General features: G+C 43.8%; 1 protein-coding gene across 1 annotated transcript in view; it reads right to left on the bottom strand.

The window, feature by feature from the left end:
• The window catches only part of kifap3a (kinesin-associated protein 3a), a 221,256-nt gene that overhangs the window by 42,426 nt on the left and 156,818 nt on the right, over positions 1 to 22,012 (bottom strand). Inside the window, exons 17-18 of the mRNA XM_087990739.1 lie at positions 19,904 to 19,989; positions 947 to 1,136 (exon numbers count right to left, since the gene is read on the bottom strand). Coding sequence (XP_087846865.1) covers positions 947 to 1,136; positions 19,904 to 19,989 — 276 coding nt within the window. The remainder of the gene's footprint in view (positions 1 to 946; positions 1,137 to 19,903; positions 19,990 to 22,012) is intronic.

Below are 22,012 nucleotides of genomic sequence, written 5' to 3'. Positions count from 1 at the left end.
CAACACGACGCCTGGAGGAAGAGCGCCTCATCTTCCGCCTAGGAACCCTCCAACCACAAGGGATGAATGCAGATTCTCCAGCTTTCTCATTTCCCCTCCCCCCACCTTTTCTCAGTCCCAACCCTCAGACCCAGCACCGCCTTCTTGACCTGCAATCTTCTTCCCGACCTCTCCACCCCCACCCCCTCTCCGGCCTATCACCCTCACCTTAACCTCCTTCCACCTATCGTATTCCCAACGCCCCTCCCCCAAGTCCCTCCTCCCTGCCTTTTATCTTAGCCTGCTTGGCACACCCTCCTCATTCCTGAAGAAGGACTTATACCCGAAACATTGATTCTCCTGTTGCTTTGATGCTGCCTGACCTGCTGCGCTTTTCCAGCAACACACTTTTAAGCTCTGATCTCCAGCATCTGCAGTCCTCACTTTCTCCTAGGTGTTTTGGGATTGTCAGAAAGCTTTTGAGAAAGTGGCTAGATCATAAGAGGCTAGAGGGCAAAATTAAATCATTTGGGATAGGGGGTGATGCATTGGCATCAGAGGCTATTAGGTGACAGACAGGAAATAGAGTGGGAATAAATGGGCCTTTTACAGAGTGAGAGGCACTGACAAGTGGAGTACTCCAAAGATCAGTGCTTAGGTCCCAGCTATTCACAGTATACGTATGAATGGACTTCCTCCAGATTCCCCTCTCAGTCTGATGATGTGCAGATTAGCTGGCCAGTTAAATTGTCCATAGTATATAGAAATGTGCTGACAAGATAGATTATCCATGGTAAATGTAGGATTACGGGAATAGGGTAGAGGGCCAGGACTGGGTGAGTTGCTCTTCAAAGGTTTGGTAATGATTTGATGGACTGAATGGCCTCTTTTCACACTGTAGGGATTCTATGATTAATTTCCAAAAATTACTTAAGACTTCATTGTCAAGCATACACTGTTTTCTCACCTGCATTGTAGAAGAGGTCAGGTCTTTCAAGAATGTCTCCTTCATGGATATAAGTCTCTATCCCATCATCACCATAAATGCAGGGCTCACTTTCATCCATCTGGCGGTTCTCCACCATTTCCAGCCACTGAGAGTTGTGCCAGCGAAACTTCTCACTTTGAATTTTTTTGGCCCATTCTTCATCATATTCCTGTCAGAATATAAAGCATGCTGTATGTGAGAAGTGAGGTATGCTTCCTCAGGTATAAGTACGGACACATTGTATCCTGGAAAGGGAGAAGCATTACTTCCAAAAAACTGAGAGAACAAAAACTGGTTACTTACCAGTAACCTCTCGCATCTCTCAGGAATGCATGGAATTTAGACATCATTTGGCAAATTTATGGGTGGTTGCTGGTTCTTCTCAAAAATATATAAACTGAACTCTGTGGCTTTTAACTTGATAAATATCATCAAACTGAAGATTAGTGCTTCAAATTAGTTATTCAACACTTCGCCCTTCTCTGCTATCATAAATTTAAGTTATCTTACCCTCAGTGTTCCTTGATTAGCTCTATTAGGCATACCCATGTCCTATAGACTGACCAAATGTGAAACACAAACATTTAAAATATCGAAAAGTTTCATGTCATTCATTAAAAACACAAATCAACTAATGTTCATTTTCTTTAAGATGAGGATTTCAATAATTCAGAATAAAGACAGTGTGTAGACAGGCCTACAACGGGCGAAGCCACTTTAGATTTAGTACTGGGTAACGAGCCTGGCCAGGTGTTAGATTTGGAAGTAGGTGAGCACTTTGGAGACAGTGATCACAATTCTGTCAGTTTACTTTAGTGATGGAAAGGGATAGGTTTACTCCACCAAGCAAGAGTTACAGCTGGGGGAAAGGAAATGATGGTGCAATTAGGACAGATTTAGGAAGCACAGAATGGGGAAGGAAACTGCAGGGGATGAGCACATTTAAAATGTGGAGCTTATTCAAGGAAAAGCTCCTGTGTGTCCTAGATAAGTATGTCCCTGTCAGGCAGGGAGGAAGATATAGAACACGTGAGCCGTGGTTTATTAAGGAAGTGGAATCCCTGGTCAAGAACAAGAAGGAGGCTTATGTTAGGACAAAATGTGAAAACTCAGTTAGGGCGCTTGAGGGTTACAAGGAAGTCAGGAAAGACCTAAAAAGAGAGCTCAGAAGACCAGGAGGAGACATGAGAAGTTGTTGGCGGACAGGATCAGGGTTAACCCTAAGGCTTTCCATAGGTATGTTAGGAATAAAAGATTGACGAGAGTTAAATTAGGGCCAATCAAGGATAATAGTGGGAATTTGTGTGTGGAGTCAGAGGAGATAGGGGAAGCACTAAATAAATATTTTTCGACAATGTTCACTATAGAAAATGAAAATGTTGGCGAGGAAGATACAGAGATACTTGCATCTAGCCTAGAAGAGATTGAGGTTCACAAGGAAGAGGTATTAGAAATACTGCAGAGTGTGAAAATAGACAAGTCCCCTGGGCCGGATGGGATCTATCGTAGGATCCTTTGGGAAGCAAGAGAAGGGATTGCCGAGCCTCTGGCATTGATCTTCAAATCGTCATTGTCTACAGGAATAGTGCCGGAGGACTGGAGGATAGCAAATGTGGTTCCCTTGTTCAAAAAGGGTAGTAGAGACAACCCTGGTAATTACAGACCAGTGAGTCTCACTTCAGTTGTTGGTAAAGTGTTGGAAAAGGTTATAAGAGATAGGATTTAGAACCATCTAGAAAAGAATAATCTGATCAGGGACAGTCAGCACGGTTTTGTGAAGGGTAGATCATGCCTAACGAATCTTATTGAGTTTTTTGACAAAGTGACCAAACAGGTAGATGAAAGTAAATAGGTTGATGTGGTGTATATGGATTTCAGCAAGGCGTTCGATAAGGTTCCCCACAGTAGACTATTATACAAAATGCGGAGGAATGGGATTGTGGGAGACATAGCAGCTTGGATCAGTCATTGGCTTGCTGAAAGAAAACAGAGGGTTGTAGTTGATGGAACATGTACTTCTTGGTGTCCAGTTACTAGCGGCGTACCGCAAGGGTCGGTGTTGGGGCCATTGCCGTTCGTCATTTTTATAAATGACCTGGATGAGGGCTTAGAAGGGTGGGTTAGTAAATTTGCGGACGACACTAAGGTCGGTGGAGTTGTGGATAGTGACAAAGGATATAGTAGGTTGCAGAGAGACATAGATAGGATGCAGAACTGGACTGAGAGATGGCAAATGGAGTTTAGTGTGGACAAGTGTGAGGTGATACACTTTGGACGGAGTAATCAGAATGCAAAGAACTGGGCTAATGGTAAGATTCATGCAGATGAGCAGAGAGATCTCGGTGTCCATGTACACAGATCCCTGAAAGTTGCCACCCAGATTGACAGGGTTGTTAAGAAGGCATACAGTGTTTTGGCCTTTATTAATAGAGGGATTGAGTTCCGGAACCAGGAGGTTATGCTGCAACTGTACAAAGCTCTGGTACGGCCGCACTTGGAGTATTGTGTACAGTTCTGGTCACCGCATTATAAGAAGGATGTGGAAGCTTTGGAAAGGGTACAGAGGAGATTTACTCGGATGTTGCCTGGTATGGAAGGAAGGTCTTACGAGGAAAGGCTGAGGGCCTTGAGGCTGTTCTCATTAGAGAGAAGAAGGTTGAGAGGTGACTTAATAGAGACATACAAGATAATCAGGGAGAGCCTTTTTCCAAGTATGGGGACGGCAAACACGAGGGGACACAACTTTAAAGTGAGGGGAGATAGGTATAAAACAGATGTCAGAGATAGTTTCTTTACTCAGAGAGTAGTAAGGGTATGGAATGCTTTGCCTGCAACGGTAGTAGATTCGCCAAGTTTAAGTGCATTTAAGTCGTCATTGGACAGGCATATGGACGTATATGGAACAGTGTAGGTGGGATGGGCTTCAGATTAGTATGACAGGACGGCGCAACAGAGGGCCGAAAGGCCTGTATTGCGCTGTAATGTTCTATGTTCTATGTTCTAAGAGACGAAATCTTAGAACTTCAACGAAGCCTATTTAAAAATGAAACTAGAAAAATGTTTACACATAAACATCCTGCATATCATGTAGTATCTTGAACATGGATGATAAGAAATTACTATCAAGCCAAAGGCAGAGACTTTCTAACAGGCGATCAAAAATTTGGACAAAGAATTGAGTTAAGAATCTTAGAAATTAGATCGATTGCAGTCAAATTGTAGGGGGGGGGGGGGGGAGCAGCAGGAACAGGGTCGCCGTGACGGCAGCAATAGCAGGAACAGGATCGCCGTGACGGCAGCAATAGCAGGAACAGGGTCGCCGTGACGGCAGCAATAGCAGGAACAGGGTTCCTGTGGAGGCGGCAATAGCAGGAACAGGGTCCCTGTGGAGGCGGCAATAGCAGGAACAGGGTCCCCGTGGGGGTGACAATAGCAGGAACAGGGTCCCCGTGGAGGTGACAATAGCAGGAACAGGGTCCCCGTGGAGGTGACAATAGCAGGAACAGGATTCCCTGAGGAGGCAGCAATAGCAGGAACAGGGTCCCATGGAGATGGCAATAGCAGGAACAGGGTCCCCGTGGAGATGGCAATAGCAGGAACAGGGTCCCCACGGAGATGGCAATAACAGGTACAGGGCCCCCTGAGGGCGGCAATAGCAGGAACAGGTTCCCTGTGGAGATGGCAACAACAGGTACAGGGCCCCCTGAGGGCAGCACTAACAGGAACAGGGTCCCCTGAGCGTGACAATACGGAACAGGTTCCCCGTTGAGATGGCAATAGCAGGAACAGGGTCCCCGTGGGGGCGACAATAGCAGGAACAGGGTCCCCGTGGGGGCGACAATAGCAGGAACAGGGTCCCCGTGGGGGCGACAATAGCAGGAACAGGGTCCCTGTGGGGGCGACAATAGCAGGAACAGGATTCCCGTGGGGGCGACAATAGCAGGAACAGGGTCCCCGTGGGGGCGACAATAGCAGGAACACGGTTCCTGTGGGGGCGACAAGAGCAGGAACAGGGTTCCTGTGGAGATGGCAATAGCAGGAACAGGGTCCCCACGGAGATGGCAATAACAGGTACAGGGCCCCCTGAGGGCGGCAATAGCAGGAACAGGTTCCCTGTGGAGATGGCAACAACAGGTACAGGGCCCCCTGAGGACAGCACTAACAGGAACAGGGTCCCCTGAGCGTGACAATACGGAACAGGTTCCCCGTTGAGATGGCAATAGCAGGAACAGGGTCCCCGTGGGGGCGACAATAGCAGGAACAGGGTCCCCGTGGGGGCGACAATAGCAGGAACACGGTTCCTGTGGGGACGACAATAGCAGGAAGAGGGTTCCTGTGGGGGCGACAAGAGCAGGAACAGGGTTCCTGTGGAGATGGCAATAGCAGGAACAGGGTCCCCACGGAGATGGCAATAACAGGTACAGGGCCCCCTGAGGGCAGCAATAGCAGGAACAGGTTCCCTGTGGAGATGGCAACAACAGGAACAGGGTCCTCTGAGCGTGACAATACGGAACAGGTTCCCCGTTGAGATGGCAATAGCAGGAACAGGGTCCCCGTGGGGGCGACAATAGCAGGAACAGGGTCCCCGTGGGGGCGACAATAGCAGGAACAGGGTCCCCGTGGGGGCGACAATAGCAGGAACAGGGTTCCCGTGGGGGCGACAATAGCAGGAACAGGGTCCCCGTGGGGGCGACAATAGCAGGAACAGGGTTCCTGTGGGGACGACAATAGCAGGAACAGGGTTCCTGTGGGGGCAACAACAACAGGAACAGGGTCCCCGTGGGGGCGACAATAACAGGATCAGGGTTCCCGTGGGGGCGGCAATAGCTGGAACAGGGTTCCCGTGGAGATGGCAATAGCAGGAACAGGGTTCCCGTGGACGGCAATAGCAGGAACAGGGTCCCGTGGGGGCGACAATAGCAGGGACAGACAGTGTCCCCATGGGGGCAGCAATTGCAGGAACAGGGTCCCCGTGGAGGTGGCCATAGCAGGGACAGGGTCCCCCGTGATGGCAGCAATAGCAGGGACAGGGTCCCCCGTGGAGGTGGCAATAGCAGGAACAGGGTCCCCGTGGGGGCGGCAATAACAGGAACAGGGTCCCCGTGGAGGTGGCAATAGCAGGGACAGGGTCCCCATGGGGGCGGCAATAGCAGGGACAGGGTCCCCCGTGGAGGTGGCAATAGCAGGGACAGTGTCCCCGTAGGGGCGACAATAGCAGGAACAGGGTCCCCGTGGAGATGGCAATAGCAATGACAGGGTCCCGTGGGGGCGACAATACCAGGGACAGGGTCCCGTGGGGGAAGCAATTGCAGGAACAGGGTCCCCGTGGAGGTGGCAATAGCAGGGACAGGGTCCCGTGGGGGCGGCAATTGCAGGAACAGAGTGCCCGTGGGGCGGCAATAGCAGGAACAGGGTCCCCCACGGAGGTGGCAATAACAGGAACAGGGTTCCCATGGGGGCAGCAATAGCAGGAACAGGGTTCCCGTGGGGGCGGCGGTAACAGGAACAGGGTCCCCGTGGAGGCGGCAATAACAGGAACAGGGTTCCCATGGATGCAGCAATAACAGGAACAGGGTCTCCGTGGGGGCGACAATAGCAGGAACAGGGTTCCCAGGGGCGGCGGCAGCATCAGGAACAGGGTCCCCATGGAGGCAGCAATAGCAGGAACAGGGTTCCCGTGGAGATGGCAATAGCAGGAACAGGGTTCCCGTGGACGGCAATAGCAGGAACAGGGTCCCGTGGGGGCGACAATAGCAGGGACAGACAGTGTCCCCATGGGGGCAGCAATTGCAGGAACAGGGTCCCCGTGGAGGTGGCCATAGCAGGGACAGGGTCCCCCGTGATGGCAGCAATAGCAGGGACAGGGTCCCCCGTGGAGGTGGCAATAGCAGGAACAGGGTCCCCGTGGGGGCGGCAATAACAGGAACAGGGTCCCCGTGGGGGCGACAATAGCATGGACAGGGTCCCCCGTGACGGCGACAATAGCAGGAACAGGATTCCCGTGGGGGCGACAATAGCAGGAACAGAGTTCCCGTGGGGGCGGCAATAGCAGGAACAGGGCTCCCGTGGGGGCGACAATAGCAGGAACAGAGTTCCCGTGGGGGCGGCAATAGCAGGAACAGGGCTCCCGTGGGGGCGACAATAGCAGGAACAGGGTTCCCGTGGGGGCGACAATAGCAGGAACAGGGTCCCCGTGGGGGCGACAATAGCAGGAACAGAGTTCCCGTGGGGGCGGCAATAGCAGGAACAGGGCTCCCGTGGGGGCGACAATAGCAGGAACAGGGTTCCCGTGGGGGCGACAATAGCAGGAACAGGGTCCCCGTGGGGGCGACAATAGCAGGAACAGGGTCCTCGTGGGGGCGACAATAGCAGGAACAGGGCTCCCGTGGGGGCAGCAATAGCAGGAACAGGGTTCCCGTGGGGACAGCAATAGCAGGAACAGGGCTCCCGTGGGAGCGACAATAGCAGGAACAGGGTTCCCGTGGGGGCGACAATAGCAGGAACAGGATTCCCGTGGGGGCGACAATAGCAGGAACAGGATTCCCGTGGGGGCGACAATAGCAGGAACAGGGCTCCCGTGGGGGCGACAATAGCAGGAACAGGGCTCCCGTGGGGGCGGCAATAGCAGGAACAGGGCTCCCGTGGGGGCGACAATAGCAGGAACAGGGTTCCCATGGGGGCGACAATAGCAGGAACAGGGTCCCCGTGGGGGCGACAATAGCAGGAACAGGGCTCCCGTGGGGGCGAGATAATAGCAGGAACAGGGTCCCCGTGGGGGCGACAATAGCAGGAACAGGGCTCCCGTGGGGGCGAGATAATAGCAGGAACAGGGTTCCCGTGGGGGCGACAATAGCAGGAACAGTGTCCCCCGTGAAGGCGACAATAGCAGGGACTGTGTTCCCGTAGAGGCGACAATATCAGGAACAGGGTCCCCGTGGAGATGGCAATAGCAGGAACAGTGTCCCCCGTGAAGGCGACAATAGCAGGGACAGTGTTCCCGTAGAGGCGACAATAGCAGGAACAGGGTCCCCGTGGAGATGGCAATAGCAGGAACAGCCTGGCCTCGCTGTGCTTTCATTTATATTTAATAAAATTTTTAACAGGACTTCGAGATCTTGTTTGGAAAATCGATGGTTCAATAACGGAGGTTGTTCTGTACATTGCTCATGATTAGCCAAAGTTCGGCATTGAGCAATTCCTATTACAACAGAAAAATATAGCAAACCACTCAAAGACATTTTGAAATTAATCTATGCGTTAGGTATAAATACAATACTTTTACATTAGTTTTGAATCCGTCGGTCACAAAAAAATTAATTTCTGTACTAGCATTTAATTTCAGAGCATGTTGTATTCTTCCCCTTTCCCTTTGGATTCTGTCCCATTTTTCCTAGGAAACACACCAAAATGAGAACTAGTTCTATTCCCTTGTGAAGATCTTTGCAGAAACAAATAGGAAAATTAAATAGATGCATGCAAAATCAACTGCGTGCATCAAGACATTCTGATGGACTGGTTCCAAACTTCTTTACATCCAGAGTCTGTATGTTAGTTTGAAAGATAGTGGTGAAGTTTCATTTTGTGTAGTCAGCTAAAGCTTCATTAAGCCACAGAGGCACATACCTTGTAAACAAACACTCCTGCAGCTGTTTGGGGCTTTAAATACCTAAGGTACAAACTGATTTTTTGTCAAGAGTTGCAACTTACAACAAATTAGACTTTCACTTTGAATAAGCAGATATGATTGTGGACTTTGGAGGGTCGGTGTGGACTTGTTGGGCCGAAGGAGGAAGGAAGCACCACTGCCACTTACAAAACTGACAATTCATCACAAATCTTGCAATAAATCAAGAAGAAGATTCCATCATGCAAGTTAATGGTTTTAAGATAGTAAGCCTATTAGAAGGTTTCCTTGGCATGTGGGGGCAGGAACATTAGAATAAATGGTGTATTGCACTTTTATCATAAAATAATCATCCAGTAGCAAATGAGACGTCACAAGTTGATTAAATATTTTAACAGATGCTGTTAATGCATTCTTGCCTATTATCAGAGAATAGCTTTTAGGAATCTGTTTCCAGTTCACAGAAATCATCACTCATCAGTACAATTAGGGTAAATCATAAATGAAACACAAAGCAGGTACTAAAACTTTACCACATCTGTTATAATTGTGAACTTTTTAACTATGTTTTGTCTGTTTCCTCTCTTCAATACCTCTGTATTCATTTCACTCGTTTGAACCATATCTATCTAATTAACAATCTTGTTCAGACAAACAATCTACTCCCTTCTGCCTCTCCTCCACATTAAATGATGAAAAACAGGTACATCTGGAGTTTAATACGCTCGAGATAAGGAGAACTACATTCCCATAGCAACAAAAACACTGGTCGATACACTTAACCTCAATTCAATTTCAGCAACTGGTAAAATTATATACAATCACAATTCAAATATCTAACGTTATTAATGTTTCACAACACATACATAACTAAAGGACACAGAAAATGTGCATGGGCATAAAGATCGCAGGATAAACAATAAGTAACAATAAAAGAAATCAGAGGAGAAGCTGAAGCACTCACTCAATCAAACATGAAACAAGATTCATTTTCTGTTATAAATAAGTGATTAAAAGAAACCACACCAATATAGATACAATTAAATGGGAAGGAAAGATTAAAATTTTTCTTGTTCAAAACAATCCCCATGTTTCTAAACTAAAAATAAATAAATAATTTTGACAATTCAGCAGAAATGCTAATTTAGTTGGCAGCATAGGCATCTGAAAGCATGTTTCTTCACTATAATAGATTAGATTCCCTACAGTATGGAAACAGGCCCTTCGGCCCAACAAGTCCACACCGACCCTCTGAAGAGCAACCCACCCAGGTCCACTCCCCCACCTACATTTGCGAATGCACCTAACACTATGGCCAATTTAGCATGGCCTTATTCACTTGACCTGCACATCTTTGGATTGTGGGAGGAAACCAAGCACCCGGAGGAAACCCATGCAGACACGGGAAGACTATGCAAACTACACAAAGACAGTCATTCAAGGTGAGAATTGAACCCGGGTCCCTGGTGCTGAGAGTCTGCAGTGTTAACCACTGAGCCACCGTGCCACCCCATGAAGGTGAAGGTAAATGAGCACTGCCTTATTAATAACAGGAGCTGTGATATTGAGAAGTCTGGCAGCAAGGTAATCTTGGGAAGAATGCTGCTGGCCATCAATGCAACGTGCCAGCCAACATTGTGATTTCTTTGTAGTCAGGAAGTCCGAGAATGCTTCTCATGTAGATGAAGTTATGACTCGTCTGTTTCCAATGGAGTCACTCATGGATGCACTTAACACATCCTATTAATTTATGATCTGAACACTGAGAACCTATCCCAGAGTATCTATGCTGCTAAAATTGAGGGGGTGGTGGGAAATCAGATTAATGTTACTTTCTTCCATATAAGTGGTACATGCTGACAAAAAGCACTGTCCCTCAACCTTTCCTAACTATGTGTATGTTCGGCTACATTTCAAATTTATAATTGCAATCAATATTAATAGCTTAGATGAAGAAATGAAGCATCAAGTATTCAAGTTTGCTGAATGCATAAAATTATATAACCAATCAGACAAGAGGACACAGTCTGCAGAAATATAAACAGCTTGAGTGAGTGGGAAAGGAGCTGGCAGATAGAATCTGTAGAAATGTGAAGTTATTCACTTTGGTAGAAAGCATAGAAAAACAAAAGTTTTTTTTAAAACAAATGGTAAGAAATAATTAAATGTTAATTTTCACAGGAATTCAGGTGCTCTTGTACAAGTAACAGTTTACACAAAAGCAAAATATGGTGTAACAAAAATACAAAATATAAATAATATTCTAAATATATATAATTAACACAAGTTTTGTCAAAATACGGTGAATGCTCTAAGTATTAATACAGAAACAAAAATGCTGAAAATGTTTAACAGGTTAAGTATAGAGATAAACAACTTTGGAAATAAACAGCATTAAAAATTCCGGATCAATAACCTTCATTCAGAACTTTTAGTTCTGATGAAAACATTAACATGCAGATACAGTAAACAATTAGTAAAGTAACTTATATGTTGACTTTCGTTACGAGAAAGCTGGAAAACAAGAATAAGTAAACCCTGTTTCAACTGTATATAGTTTTAGTTAGATCAAACAGCGAATATTGCATAGCTTTGGTCTTAATATCTAAACAAGCACATGCGTTGTCTGAGAGGGGGTGTAAGACTAATTGGATTAAAATTCATTTAACGGCAGGAGACAGACTGGTGGTGAAGGGTTTTTTTAGACTAGAGGCCTGTTATCAGCAGTGTTTCACAGGGATCAGTGTTGGGTTCACTTTTGCTTGTCATTTATATTAATGACTGAGATGATGAGAATATAGAAGGCATGGTTAGTAATTTTGCAGAGGACATCAAAATTGGTGGTATAGTGAACAGTAAAGAAGGTTTTAAAAGATTACAAAGCGATCTTGATCAATTGGGTCAATAAGTTGAATGGCTGATGGAGTTTAATTTGGATAAATGTGAGGTATTGTGTTTTGGTAAAACAAACAAGGGCAGGACTTACAGAATTAAAAGTAGGGTCTTGGGTAGTATTGTAGAACAGAGACACTTAGTGATTCAGGTACATAATTCTTTGAAGTTCGCGTCACATGCAGACAGGATGGTTAAGAAGCCATTTCGCATGCTTGCCTTCATTATCAGACTTTTGAGTATAGGAATTGGGGCATGATATGGAGGTTATACAGGATGTTGGTGAGGTCTCTTCTGGAGTACTGTGTTCAGTTCTACTGTTATCGAAGGATATTATTATGCTGGAAAAGCTTCAGAAAGATTTGCCAGGATGTTGCTTGGAATAGAAGATTTGAGTTAGAAGGAGAGGTTGGATAGACTGGGATTTTTTTCACTGCAGCATAGGAGCTTGAGGGCTGACCAAGTAGAGGTTTATAAAATCATGAGGGGTATAGAGAATGTGAATGGCAGGTGTCTTTTCCCAAGGGATTTCAAGACAAGGGGATGTACGTAGAAGTTAGATTTTAAAAAAGGCAAGACGGGCTTTTTTGTTCATGCGTGGAATAAACTTCCAGAGGAAGTGGTGGATGCAGGTACAGTCATAATGTTTAACAGACATTTGGATAAGTACATGAAAAAATGCTTAGAGGGTTATTGGCCAAGTGCAGACAGGTGGGAATAATTTAGTTAGGATTATATTTGGCAGGGACTGGTTGGTCAGAAGGGTCTGTTTCCATGCTTAAGGACTCCGAGTATTGGGCTATGAGCAGAAGTTGAGTCGAATGTATCGATACTCTCTGAAATGTAAAAGGAGGTGGTGAAAGGTTTGCAATTCAGAAGGGGTTTGACAGGATGTTCTTAAGAAGCTGTTTCCTCAGCCCGAGTGTCCAGAACTGGGAAGCACATTCTCAGGATAAAAGGCCTAACATGAGGTGAAATTACTTCATTCAGGGTATTGAATTATTGAACTTCATTCCACAGCACTCACGGAGTATATTCAAGACTGAGACCAATAGATTTCTGGACTCTAAAGGGAATCAAGTGATTTAGGAATCGGACAGGTAAGTGAATTTCAAGATGAACATTAGCCACAATCTTAATAAATTATTAACAAATTTGAGTAGCTATGTGGCCCTTTCTTATTATTAATATTCATGCTTCTTAGTAAATTGAAAATCTAAGCATTTAAGCATTATGAAATCCTTTATTATTGATTGTAATTTTGTCACTGGATAGTTTGCATTAATGTAATGGGCATTAAATTTGGAATCTTCCAACTACCAAAACATGTAAAAGGGTGTTACATCCTTAACTTCTGATTTTTTTTTATATATCATTATTATACATATTGTAATTTATATATGTGTATATAACATATATTATGTTATATTGACGTTTTAAAGAATAAAAGGGAAACATTGCAAGTAAATCTTCAAAGATTACATCAGTCACAAGTTCCTCATGATAACAGTTATTTTCTTTGCAAATTTCCATCAAACAAGGGATATATAAATCTAACTTGGAAAAGACCAACTCAATAAGGGAAACAAGTGGGTGAACCTAAAGCTGCAACATTCAGCTAGTTGCCTTGTTGACTAAATATTATCAACTAAAGTTTACATCAAGAAGAGAACAAGGGCAAAATATATGGTGCCAAATTAGATGTTTTCAGCTTGGTATTTTAAACAAACAGGGCTCAAGAACAAGAAAAATAAACCAATGTCTAATGTTTGGTTGCAATTACTAAAGCTATTTAAAAATTTAAAATTAAGAAATGTGGTTTCATTCTCTACAAGTCAACAAACAGAGAACTATTTCCCAGTCAAGAGTTATGGAGAACAGACAAGATCAGATTGACCATGATCTTATTGAATGGATGAAGAGATTCAAGGTATTATCTGGTCTACTTCTGATCCTCCTACTTATACTGTAACGTTACATAAGAAAACCAACACTGAACACACGTAACCCACCGAATCTTTTCTAAACTAAAATATATTCAATTTTATACAAGAAATATGCCAATAATTTGAAACAAAAACAGGAAAGTTGGAACTGTAGAATCATCAACAATAAAACAATATTTTGGATGTGGAATCTAGGCCAGAATTAAAACAGTAAATTTCCTTTATTATTTTGACATGCTGGTGGGCTTAATTTCCAAATCTATAGATCATCAGTTCTGTCAGCCATATTAACGAACTTAAACTCCAAAGAATACCCCCAACGAAAAGCAAAATTTTCCATCTTTCTAGTACACTATCTTCTTGTCTGAAGCTACATATGGAAAACAATTCTCAAATGAAAATATGGGAAATTATGTCACTTACAAATTAACTAAAAGCCTGGCAAGTGATTCATGATTTTGGATGAAACAGCAGAGATTCCTATGAAGGTATATTAATCAAATGTACTTTAAGTAGACAAAATGCCAATAAAAATATTAACTTTCAGCATTTGCTTGAGGAAGGGATCACACCACTAATTAGTCAGTATCAATGACAAGGTAAAAGCACTGCTGACTGAAAAAATACATCTACTAACCTGGAATAAACCTCAAGAAAAGGTTTTGCCTTAATAATAATCTGATAAAAGTCAAAAATGGAACAACCTCTGATTTGAAACTTGACTCTGCTTTCGATTTATTTTATATATGGCACAATTACAAAGATATCCTGTCAAGCCTTATGCACCTTATTGTCAAGAAAGAACTAACAGCATCCATCCTCTCTTTCTTGGTCTCCTACAAACAAACACTGCTGCTGGGTACAGTTTCATGAGTGTTAACAGCTGTCTGGTGTGTTGCCCGAATTAGCATTCTTCTGGTAAGCCTATACAACCTGTCAAGACTTAATAAATGAACCTGTTGTGGAGGAAGAGTTATAGGGAAGACGATAATTATAGTCAAAATGCACTGTCCTCACCCAACATCTGCAGTTGCACTGTTCATGGACACATAACAGGAATATTAGAAATCCTTGCAGACTCATTAACCTCAATACCCCAGAAAAACTGTACACCAACTATTTCTCCTTCTGATGGAAAGGCAGATAACTCAGATCGGACCAGTGATTAACCTTATGGGATTTTCTTGGCTGCATGATTAAATAGCATATCAAAAAGTTGATTTATCCGTGCAGTCATTTAGAGAAGATAAGGTTCAGGTTTGGCTGTCCATTGGGCATTGTGGGTTTCGGGGGAAAGGCAGGATTAGTTTAATAGTTACCTAAGAGTAGAATAACTTAATCCTCTAATGTTTCCTAGGCAACTATTAAACTAATTCTGTCTGAACCCTCTGGGGTCTCCACGTGTTACTTGGAGTTTAGGCTTTTTTGGGAGGCTTCCAGATGCTAAGTAAATGCCCATTGGGAGTTTCAACTTCAAGGAGTATTCCCTAGGTGTCAGCTAGGTTTTAAGGAGTGTTTTAAAGGAGCAGAAAGCAGTCACGAGGAGCAAAGTTTAGGGAGGGAATTCCAAAGTGTTCTGCACTAGCAGCTAAAAGCATAAACACCAATGGTGGATCAATTAAAATGGGGCACACACAAGTGACCAGAATTTGAGAAAAACAGACATCACACTGCATTATAGGGGGCTACAAAGGTAGGGAGGGTGAGCCCATGGGGGAGATTTGATGACAAGCACGAGAATTTTAAAATTAAGGTATTTCCAGTGACGGCTGACTTTATGTTTGACTGACTTTACGTTTGACTGCAGGATTTTTAATTAACTCAAGTTTATTCATGGTGGAATCCTACAAATAGTCAGGCCACATAATCGTTTTCACCATGATGGTGATTCTGTGATAGTGACCAGAACACATGGGATAAAATTGCATTCACTTTAAAATTATGCCACTGGATCTGGTATATCCACTCAGATTGCCAATGGTCACCTTAGTTTAGTATCTCATGAAAGATCACATGCCAGACAGTGCAATACTCCACCAATACTGCATTGGAAAATTGGCTTCAATGTTCTGTACTCGAGCTCAGGAGTGGGACCTGAACCCAGAACCTTGCAGCTTAGAAGCCAGAGAGCCACCACAGAATCATAGCTGACACTGAATTGGAACAGTTAAATCTAGAGGTAAGTGAGTTTGGAGACTATTTGCAGCTCAGGTCGAGGTTCTGGATATAAGTTTGCTTGCTGAGGTGGAAAGTTTGTTTTCTGACATTTCGTCACCATACTAAGTAATATCATCAGTGAGCCCCCAGTGAAGCACTGGTGTTATGAACCGCTTTCTATTTATGTATTTATGTTTCCTTGGGTTTGTGATGCCATTTCCTGCTCTTTTTCTCAGAGGGTGATAAATGGAGTCCACGTTGATATGTTTATTGATAAGAGTTCTGGTTGGAATGCCATGTTTGAGGCAGTCTCATGCCTGTCTCTGTTTGGCTTGTCCAAGGATGGGTGTGTTGTCCCAGTCAGAGTTCCAGCTGTCCGTTGCAGTAGTCGATATATTGGGTCCAGGTCGATGTGCTTATTGATTGAATCTGTGGATGAGTGCCATGCCTCTAGGAATTCCCTGGCTGTTCTCTGTTTGACTTGTCCTATAATAGTAGTGTTGTCCCAGTCGAACTCAGATTGCTTGTCATCTGCGTGTGTGGCTACTAAGGATAGCTGGTCGTGTCGTTTCGTGGCTAGTTGGTGTTCATGGATGAGGATCGTTAGCTGTCTTCCTGTTTGTCCTATTTGGTGTTTTGTGCAGTCCTTGCATGGGATTTTGTACACTACATTGGTTTTGCTCATGCTGGGTGTCGGGTCCTTCGTTCTGGTGAGTTGTTGTCTGAGAGTGGCTGTTGGTTTGTGTGCTGTTATGAGTCCTAGTGGTCGAATCCTTCCACCATGTGTCAGATACAGATCACCAGTCAACAACCCACAAGCCAGGGACAGAACGGATTCAGGCTGATCCAGGTAATGATTACAGATGCTCACAACAGACTTCACAAATACAGACAAGAAATTGCGCGCCAAAAATTGTTAATTTCAAAATCCACCAATCAGGAATGGACCCGGACCATAGAACAGGCCGTCACCATAGTACAGAACAGGACCACACACCGCAAAAAACGGCACTAAAAGAAAAAATGGCCAAACTAACACACAACAGAGAGGACACCACAACACACACCTGGGTTAGAAACCTCTCCCACAGACACGGAAAGAACAATACTGGCCAAGGGACTCAACTACAACCACAGGGACGCCAAGACAGCAGACTTCCTAGCAGCACTAGAATGCACACTCAGGAACAATGGACTGACAGAAGAGACACAACAAACAGTGAGACAAAGTATTGTACCTCTGATAACAAGGAAAAGACAAACACACAACCTCAACACCAAGGAAAGGGAAGCACTAAAATCACTAAGAAACGATAAGAACATAATCATATGACCAGCAGACAAAGGCAGAATGACGGTCATCCTGGACAAAGCAGAGTACATCCAAAAAGCTCAACAACTACTTGCAGATACCAACAACTACCAAAAGAGGGAGTTTGACCCCATCCCACAGCTCACCAATAGGATAAACAACATACTGAGGAACCTACAAAAAAACGGACAGATAACTAGGTTTGACCTACAAAGAATGAAACCTGAAAGCAACACCACCCCCAGATTCTATGGACTACCTAAAGTGCACAAACCAGACATCCCACTCAGACCAATAGTATCACTACCAGGGACACCATCACACAAACTGGCGAAAGAACTACAGCAGAAACTGAAACACCTGATTAGCGGATCCAGACACTCTATACAGTCAACACAGGAATTCTTGGACATCATCAGAAATATACACATAGACAAGGAAGAAACTATGGTCTCATTCGATGTAATGGCACTGTTCACCTCTATCGACAAAACCCTAGCCAGAGAAACAATAGCCAACCTGCTGGACATACAGAACAGACAATAGGATGGTGAACCTATCAACAAAGACGGCATACTCAAACTACTGGACCTATGCCTCACAACACACTTCACATTCAACAACCAAATATATGAACAAATCAACGGCACACCCATGGGCTCACCCATCTCTGGACTCATAGCAGAAGCGGTAATGCAAAGATTAGAACAAACAGTCTTACCTCAAATTCAACCCAAACTCGGTCAGATATGTGGATGACACCTTTGTAATCATTAAAAACACAGAAATAGAGAACACACACCAGATCATCAGCGCCACACTCACAGGAATCCGATTCACGAGAGAGGAAGAAAAGGACAACCAACTCCCATTCCGAGACATGATGGTAGAGAGAACACCTAACGGAGAATTCACCACAAAGGTATACAGGAAAGCAACACACACAGACCAAGTCCTGAACTACGAAAGCACCTACCCCAACACACAAAAAAGAAGTTGCATCAAGACACTGTTCAAAAGGGCTACAACACACTGCAGTACACCAGAACTGCAAAAAGAGGAAGAGGAACACCTACACAATGCATTCGCGAAAAACGGATACCCGCGCAATTTCGTCAACAGATGCCTAAGGGAAAGACAACGGAACGAGGACATGCCGCAACCGAAAGGACTAGCCACACTACCATACATCAAGAGCATTTCCGAACTGACAGCCAGACTACTGCAACCACTATGACTCATAACAGCACACAAACCAACAGCCACTCTCAGACAACAACTCACCAGAACGAAGGACCCGATACCCAGCATACGCAAAACCAATGTAGTGTACAAAATCCCATGCAAGGACTGCACAAAACACTACATAGGACAAACAGGAAGACAGCTAACGATCCGCATCCATGAACACCAACTAGCCACGAAACGACACGACCAGCTATCCTTAGTAGCCACACACGCAGATGACAGGCAACATGAGTTCGACTGGGACAACACTACTACAGGACAAGCCAAACAGAGAACAGCCAGGGAATTCCTAGAGGCATGGCACTCATCCACAGATTCAATCAATAAGCACATCGACCTGGACCCAATATACCGACCACTGCAACGGACAGCTGGAACTGACAACCGGAAGTGGCAGAGACAAACCATTATAAATGCCGGAGGAAACATCACAGAAGCGCTTCACAGGAGGCTCCCAAGCACTGAGGATGTCACCTAGACAGGGGACAAAACGTCTGCAACACAAATTCCCAGCTCGGCGAACAGAACCACAACAACGAGCACCCGAGCTACAAATCTTCTCACAAACTTTGTTCATTAGCTGCTGTTTTAGTGTGTTGGTGGATTTGTAGGCTACCATGATGCCAAGAGGCCTGAGTAGTCTGGCAGTCATTTCAGAGATGTCTTTGATATAGGGAAGAGTGGCTAGGGTTTCTGGATGCATTTTGTCTGCTCGTTTGGGTTTGTTGCTGAGAAATCAACGGACTGTGTTCATTTACAAACGACCTTGCGAGAACGGTAACAAACACTACATTGTCCAAACAGGCAGAAAACTAGCTATCAGGCTACATGAACATTAACTAGCCATAAAAATACATGACCCACTATCATTAGCATCCTTACATACAGATGAGGAAGGACACCACTTCAACTAGGACAAGCCAAACAGACACGCACAAGGATTCCTAGAATCATAGCATTTCAACCAGATCTCTATCAATAAACATATCAACTTGGACCCCATTTATCACCCTCTGAGAAAAAGAGCAGGAAATGGCATCACCAACCCAAGGAAACCTAAACACAAATAGAAAGCGTGTCATATCACCAGTGCTTCACCAGAAGCTCACTGATGATGTTACCTAGTATGGTGACAAAACGTCTGAAAACAAACCTTTCAGCACAGTGAGCAAACTTACATCCAGATTTAGAGATAATATAAGGATGGATAAGGGATTCAGAAACAGATGTACTCAAGCTAGAATGGATTTGGGTGACTTGGAAGGCAGCTGGCTTGGTGATGCAGTGGTTATGCAAGTCTAAGAATCACACGTGACAGTAATAGTGAAAATATTCTGGTACAGTCTTACAATGGAGGGGGGTGGCATAAATATTTAGGTCACAGAGTTGAGGTGGGGACCAAAAAGCCAATTAGAAACCATGCTAGGGAATAATGGAGGGAAAATTCAGCTTATTCTATAGTGTAAATCAGAATAACAAATCAAAAGGAAACTGGATGGGCACTTGAAGTGACTCAACTTACAAGACTATGAAAACAGACCATGGAAATAGAATTTACTTTGATTGCTCAATAGAAAGTTGATACAGACAAATGGGCCAAATGGCCTCCCTTCTACACTGTAAATTATGCTACAACACTAAATCATACCATGAGCTATTTCTTTCATGCCATTTTCTAAGTCATTTTTGCTTCATTAAAATTGCACCCCATCTAATATGGGCAAAATGAAAATACAAATGCAAAACTCCTTTCTTACCGCAATAATGTCCAACGTATTGTCACACACTTTCCGTATCTCTGCATTTTTATCATGCATCAGGTCAATCAAATATGCTGGAGCCTCTATGAATAGCACATTAAGGAAAAGCAAATTCCAGTCAAGTACGCTTTATTATTACAAAGGGCTCCTGGAAATAAGTCACTTGAATTGTGGCACTGACCACATGATAACAATAACTATGATGACAGTTTTTAAATAATATCAGTCCTTGACTGGCAGATTACAAAATATGGCACTGAACCACAGATGGAATTCCTGAGTTTTAAGCTCAGACAGCTGAAGATACAGTTACTAAAAGCAGAGAAAAGATTGCTCTAGCGGTCAAAATTAGGGGAGTGGAGATATCTCATAGGATTGTGGAGATGGAGAAAAATATAGAGATAGGGAGACCCTGGCTACAGGCAGATATAAAAACACAGTTGAGAATTCAAAAATCAAGACATTGTCCAGAATATAGTGTAGGTCAGTGAGCACAGGATGATGCAGGATGGAATTTGGTGTATGTTAAAACACAAAGACAGCAGAGTTTGGATGACCTCAAGTTTCTAGACTGTAGAACATGAGGCGCTAGCTAAGGGTAGATATTTAGGTTTGATTATTCCAAAGGCACAACCAAGGACTTCAAAGAAAGATGCACAAGGAAGGCAGAAAAAGGCAATCGCATGGAGGTGAAAACAAGTAATCTTACAGATGGCACTAATGTTGCTGGAAGCTCATTTCAACATCAAATACAATACCAACTTTGCAAACAATCTGATTCAGCTGAAGACAGTTGCCAAGGCGAGGGATAGATTGATAGATAAAGGGGAAGTAAGAGATGTGGTGTACCTCAATTAACAGAAGGAAATGACAAGATTCTATATCAAAAGGTGAACACAAAAAAATAATAGTTCAGAGTGTCGAACTAACATATGAGTTTGTATAGATGATTGGACAGCTAACAGGAAACAGATGGTAGAGATAAACATTTTCAGATTGCCAAGTTGGAAGCACTGAAACATCATAAGCATCAGGTAGGGTCTCAATGATTTTCAACTGATATCAAGTACTTTGATGAAGGGACAATTAATGGGTACAAAATTTTCCAATGACATAATAAGCAGGGCAGCGAGTTAAGAAGAGGACTTATAGAATCTGCAAAGGGATTATAGATAGGTTAACATAGGCAAAACAATTGACAGGCAGAAAAATGTGGGAAAATGTAAACTGGTCCAGCTTGGCAAGAAGAATGGAAAGGGAACTATCACTTCGATGGAGGGAGATTGCAGAACTCTATGGTATAGACAGATCCAGGTACCCTGGTCCTTAGAACACTGAAGTTACAATGCAAGAACAGTAAGTGATTATGAAGACAAATGGGAAGTTTGTTGCTTATTGCAAAGGAAATTGAATGTAAAAGTAAAGACATTTTGTTATTGTCTCCAATTTAAGACAGATGTGGAGAATTCTTTTCTCTCAGATGGTCATTAGTCTGTCGAAATATCTTTCTTGGATAGCAATGCAGTAACACAGTCATTGAATAGCTTAAAGGCTGTGAGACATGGATCTTGACTGATTAAGGAAATCAAAGAGTAGACAGAAAAGTAGAGGTCACAAGAGTAGTCACAATTTTACCAAATAGTAGAAATCAAGTGGCCTAATCCTGCTACTAATTTGGAAAATTTTATGTAATGTTCTTATGTCTAGGGAGTGAAATTTATAGTCAGGACTGAAGACAACAGCTTTGCCTTCTCAATATTTAACTGGGGAAGATTTTTGGTCATCTAGTGCCAGATGCTAGACACTAGACAAAGAGTCTGATACTGTAAAGACAATGAAGGAGCCAAGAGGGGTGTGAGCGAGAAAGATTTGGCTATTGTCAGTGTACATGAGGGAATTTTTAGGTTTTCACATGATGTTGCTGAGAAATGGCACATCCATGAAATTCCACAGCCAAAATTACACTGATAAAAAATAAAAACTGATGATTGCAGTCCCACTCAGCTGGAACATGACAGCAAGGCTTTGGAGATGGATGGTGTGATTTACTGTGTCAAAAGCTGCAGACAGATCAAGAACGACAAGTACAGATCATTTCCCTTTGGC

This window comes from Chiloscyllium plagiosum, unplaced genomic scaffold (genome assembly GCF_037043375.1).
Source record: "Chiloscyllium plagiosum isolate Xiang-an unplaced genomic scaffold, Cpla_swu_hap1 HiC_scaffold_9, whole genome shotgun sequence".
NCBI lineage: Eukaryota > Metazoa > Chordata > Chondrichthyes > Orectolobiformes > Hemiscylliidae > Chiloscyllium > Chiloscyllium plagiosum.
The sequence above is the reverse complement of the archived record's forward strand: the minus strand, read 5'-3'. Positions and strand labels throughout refer to the sequence as shown.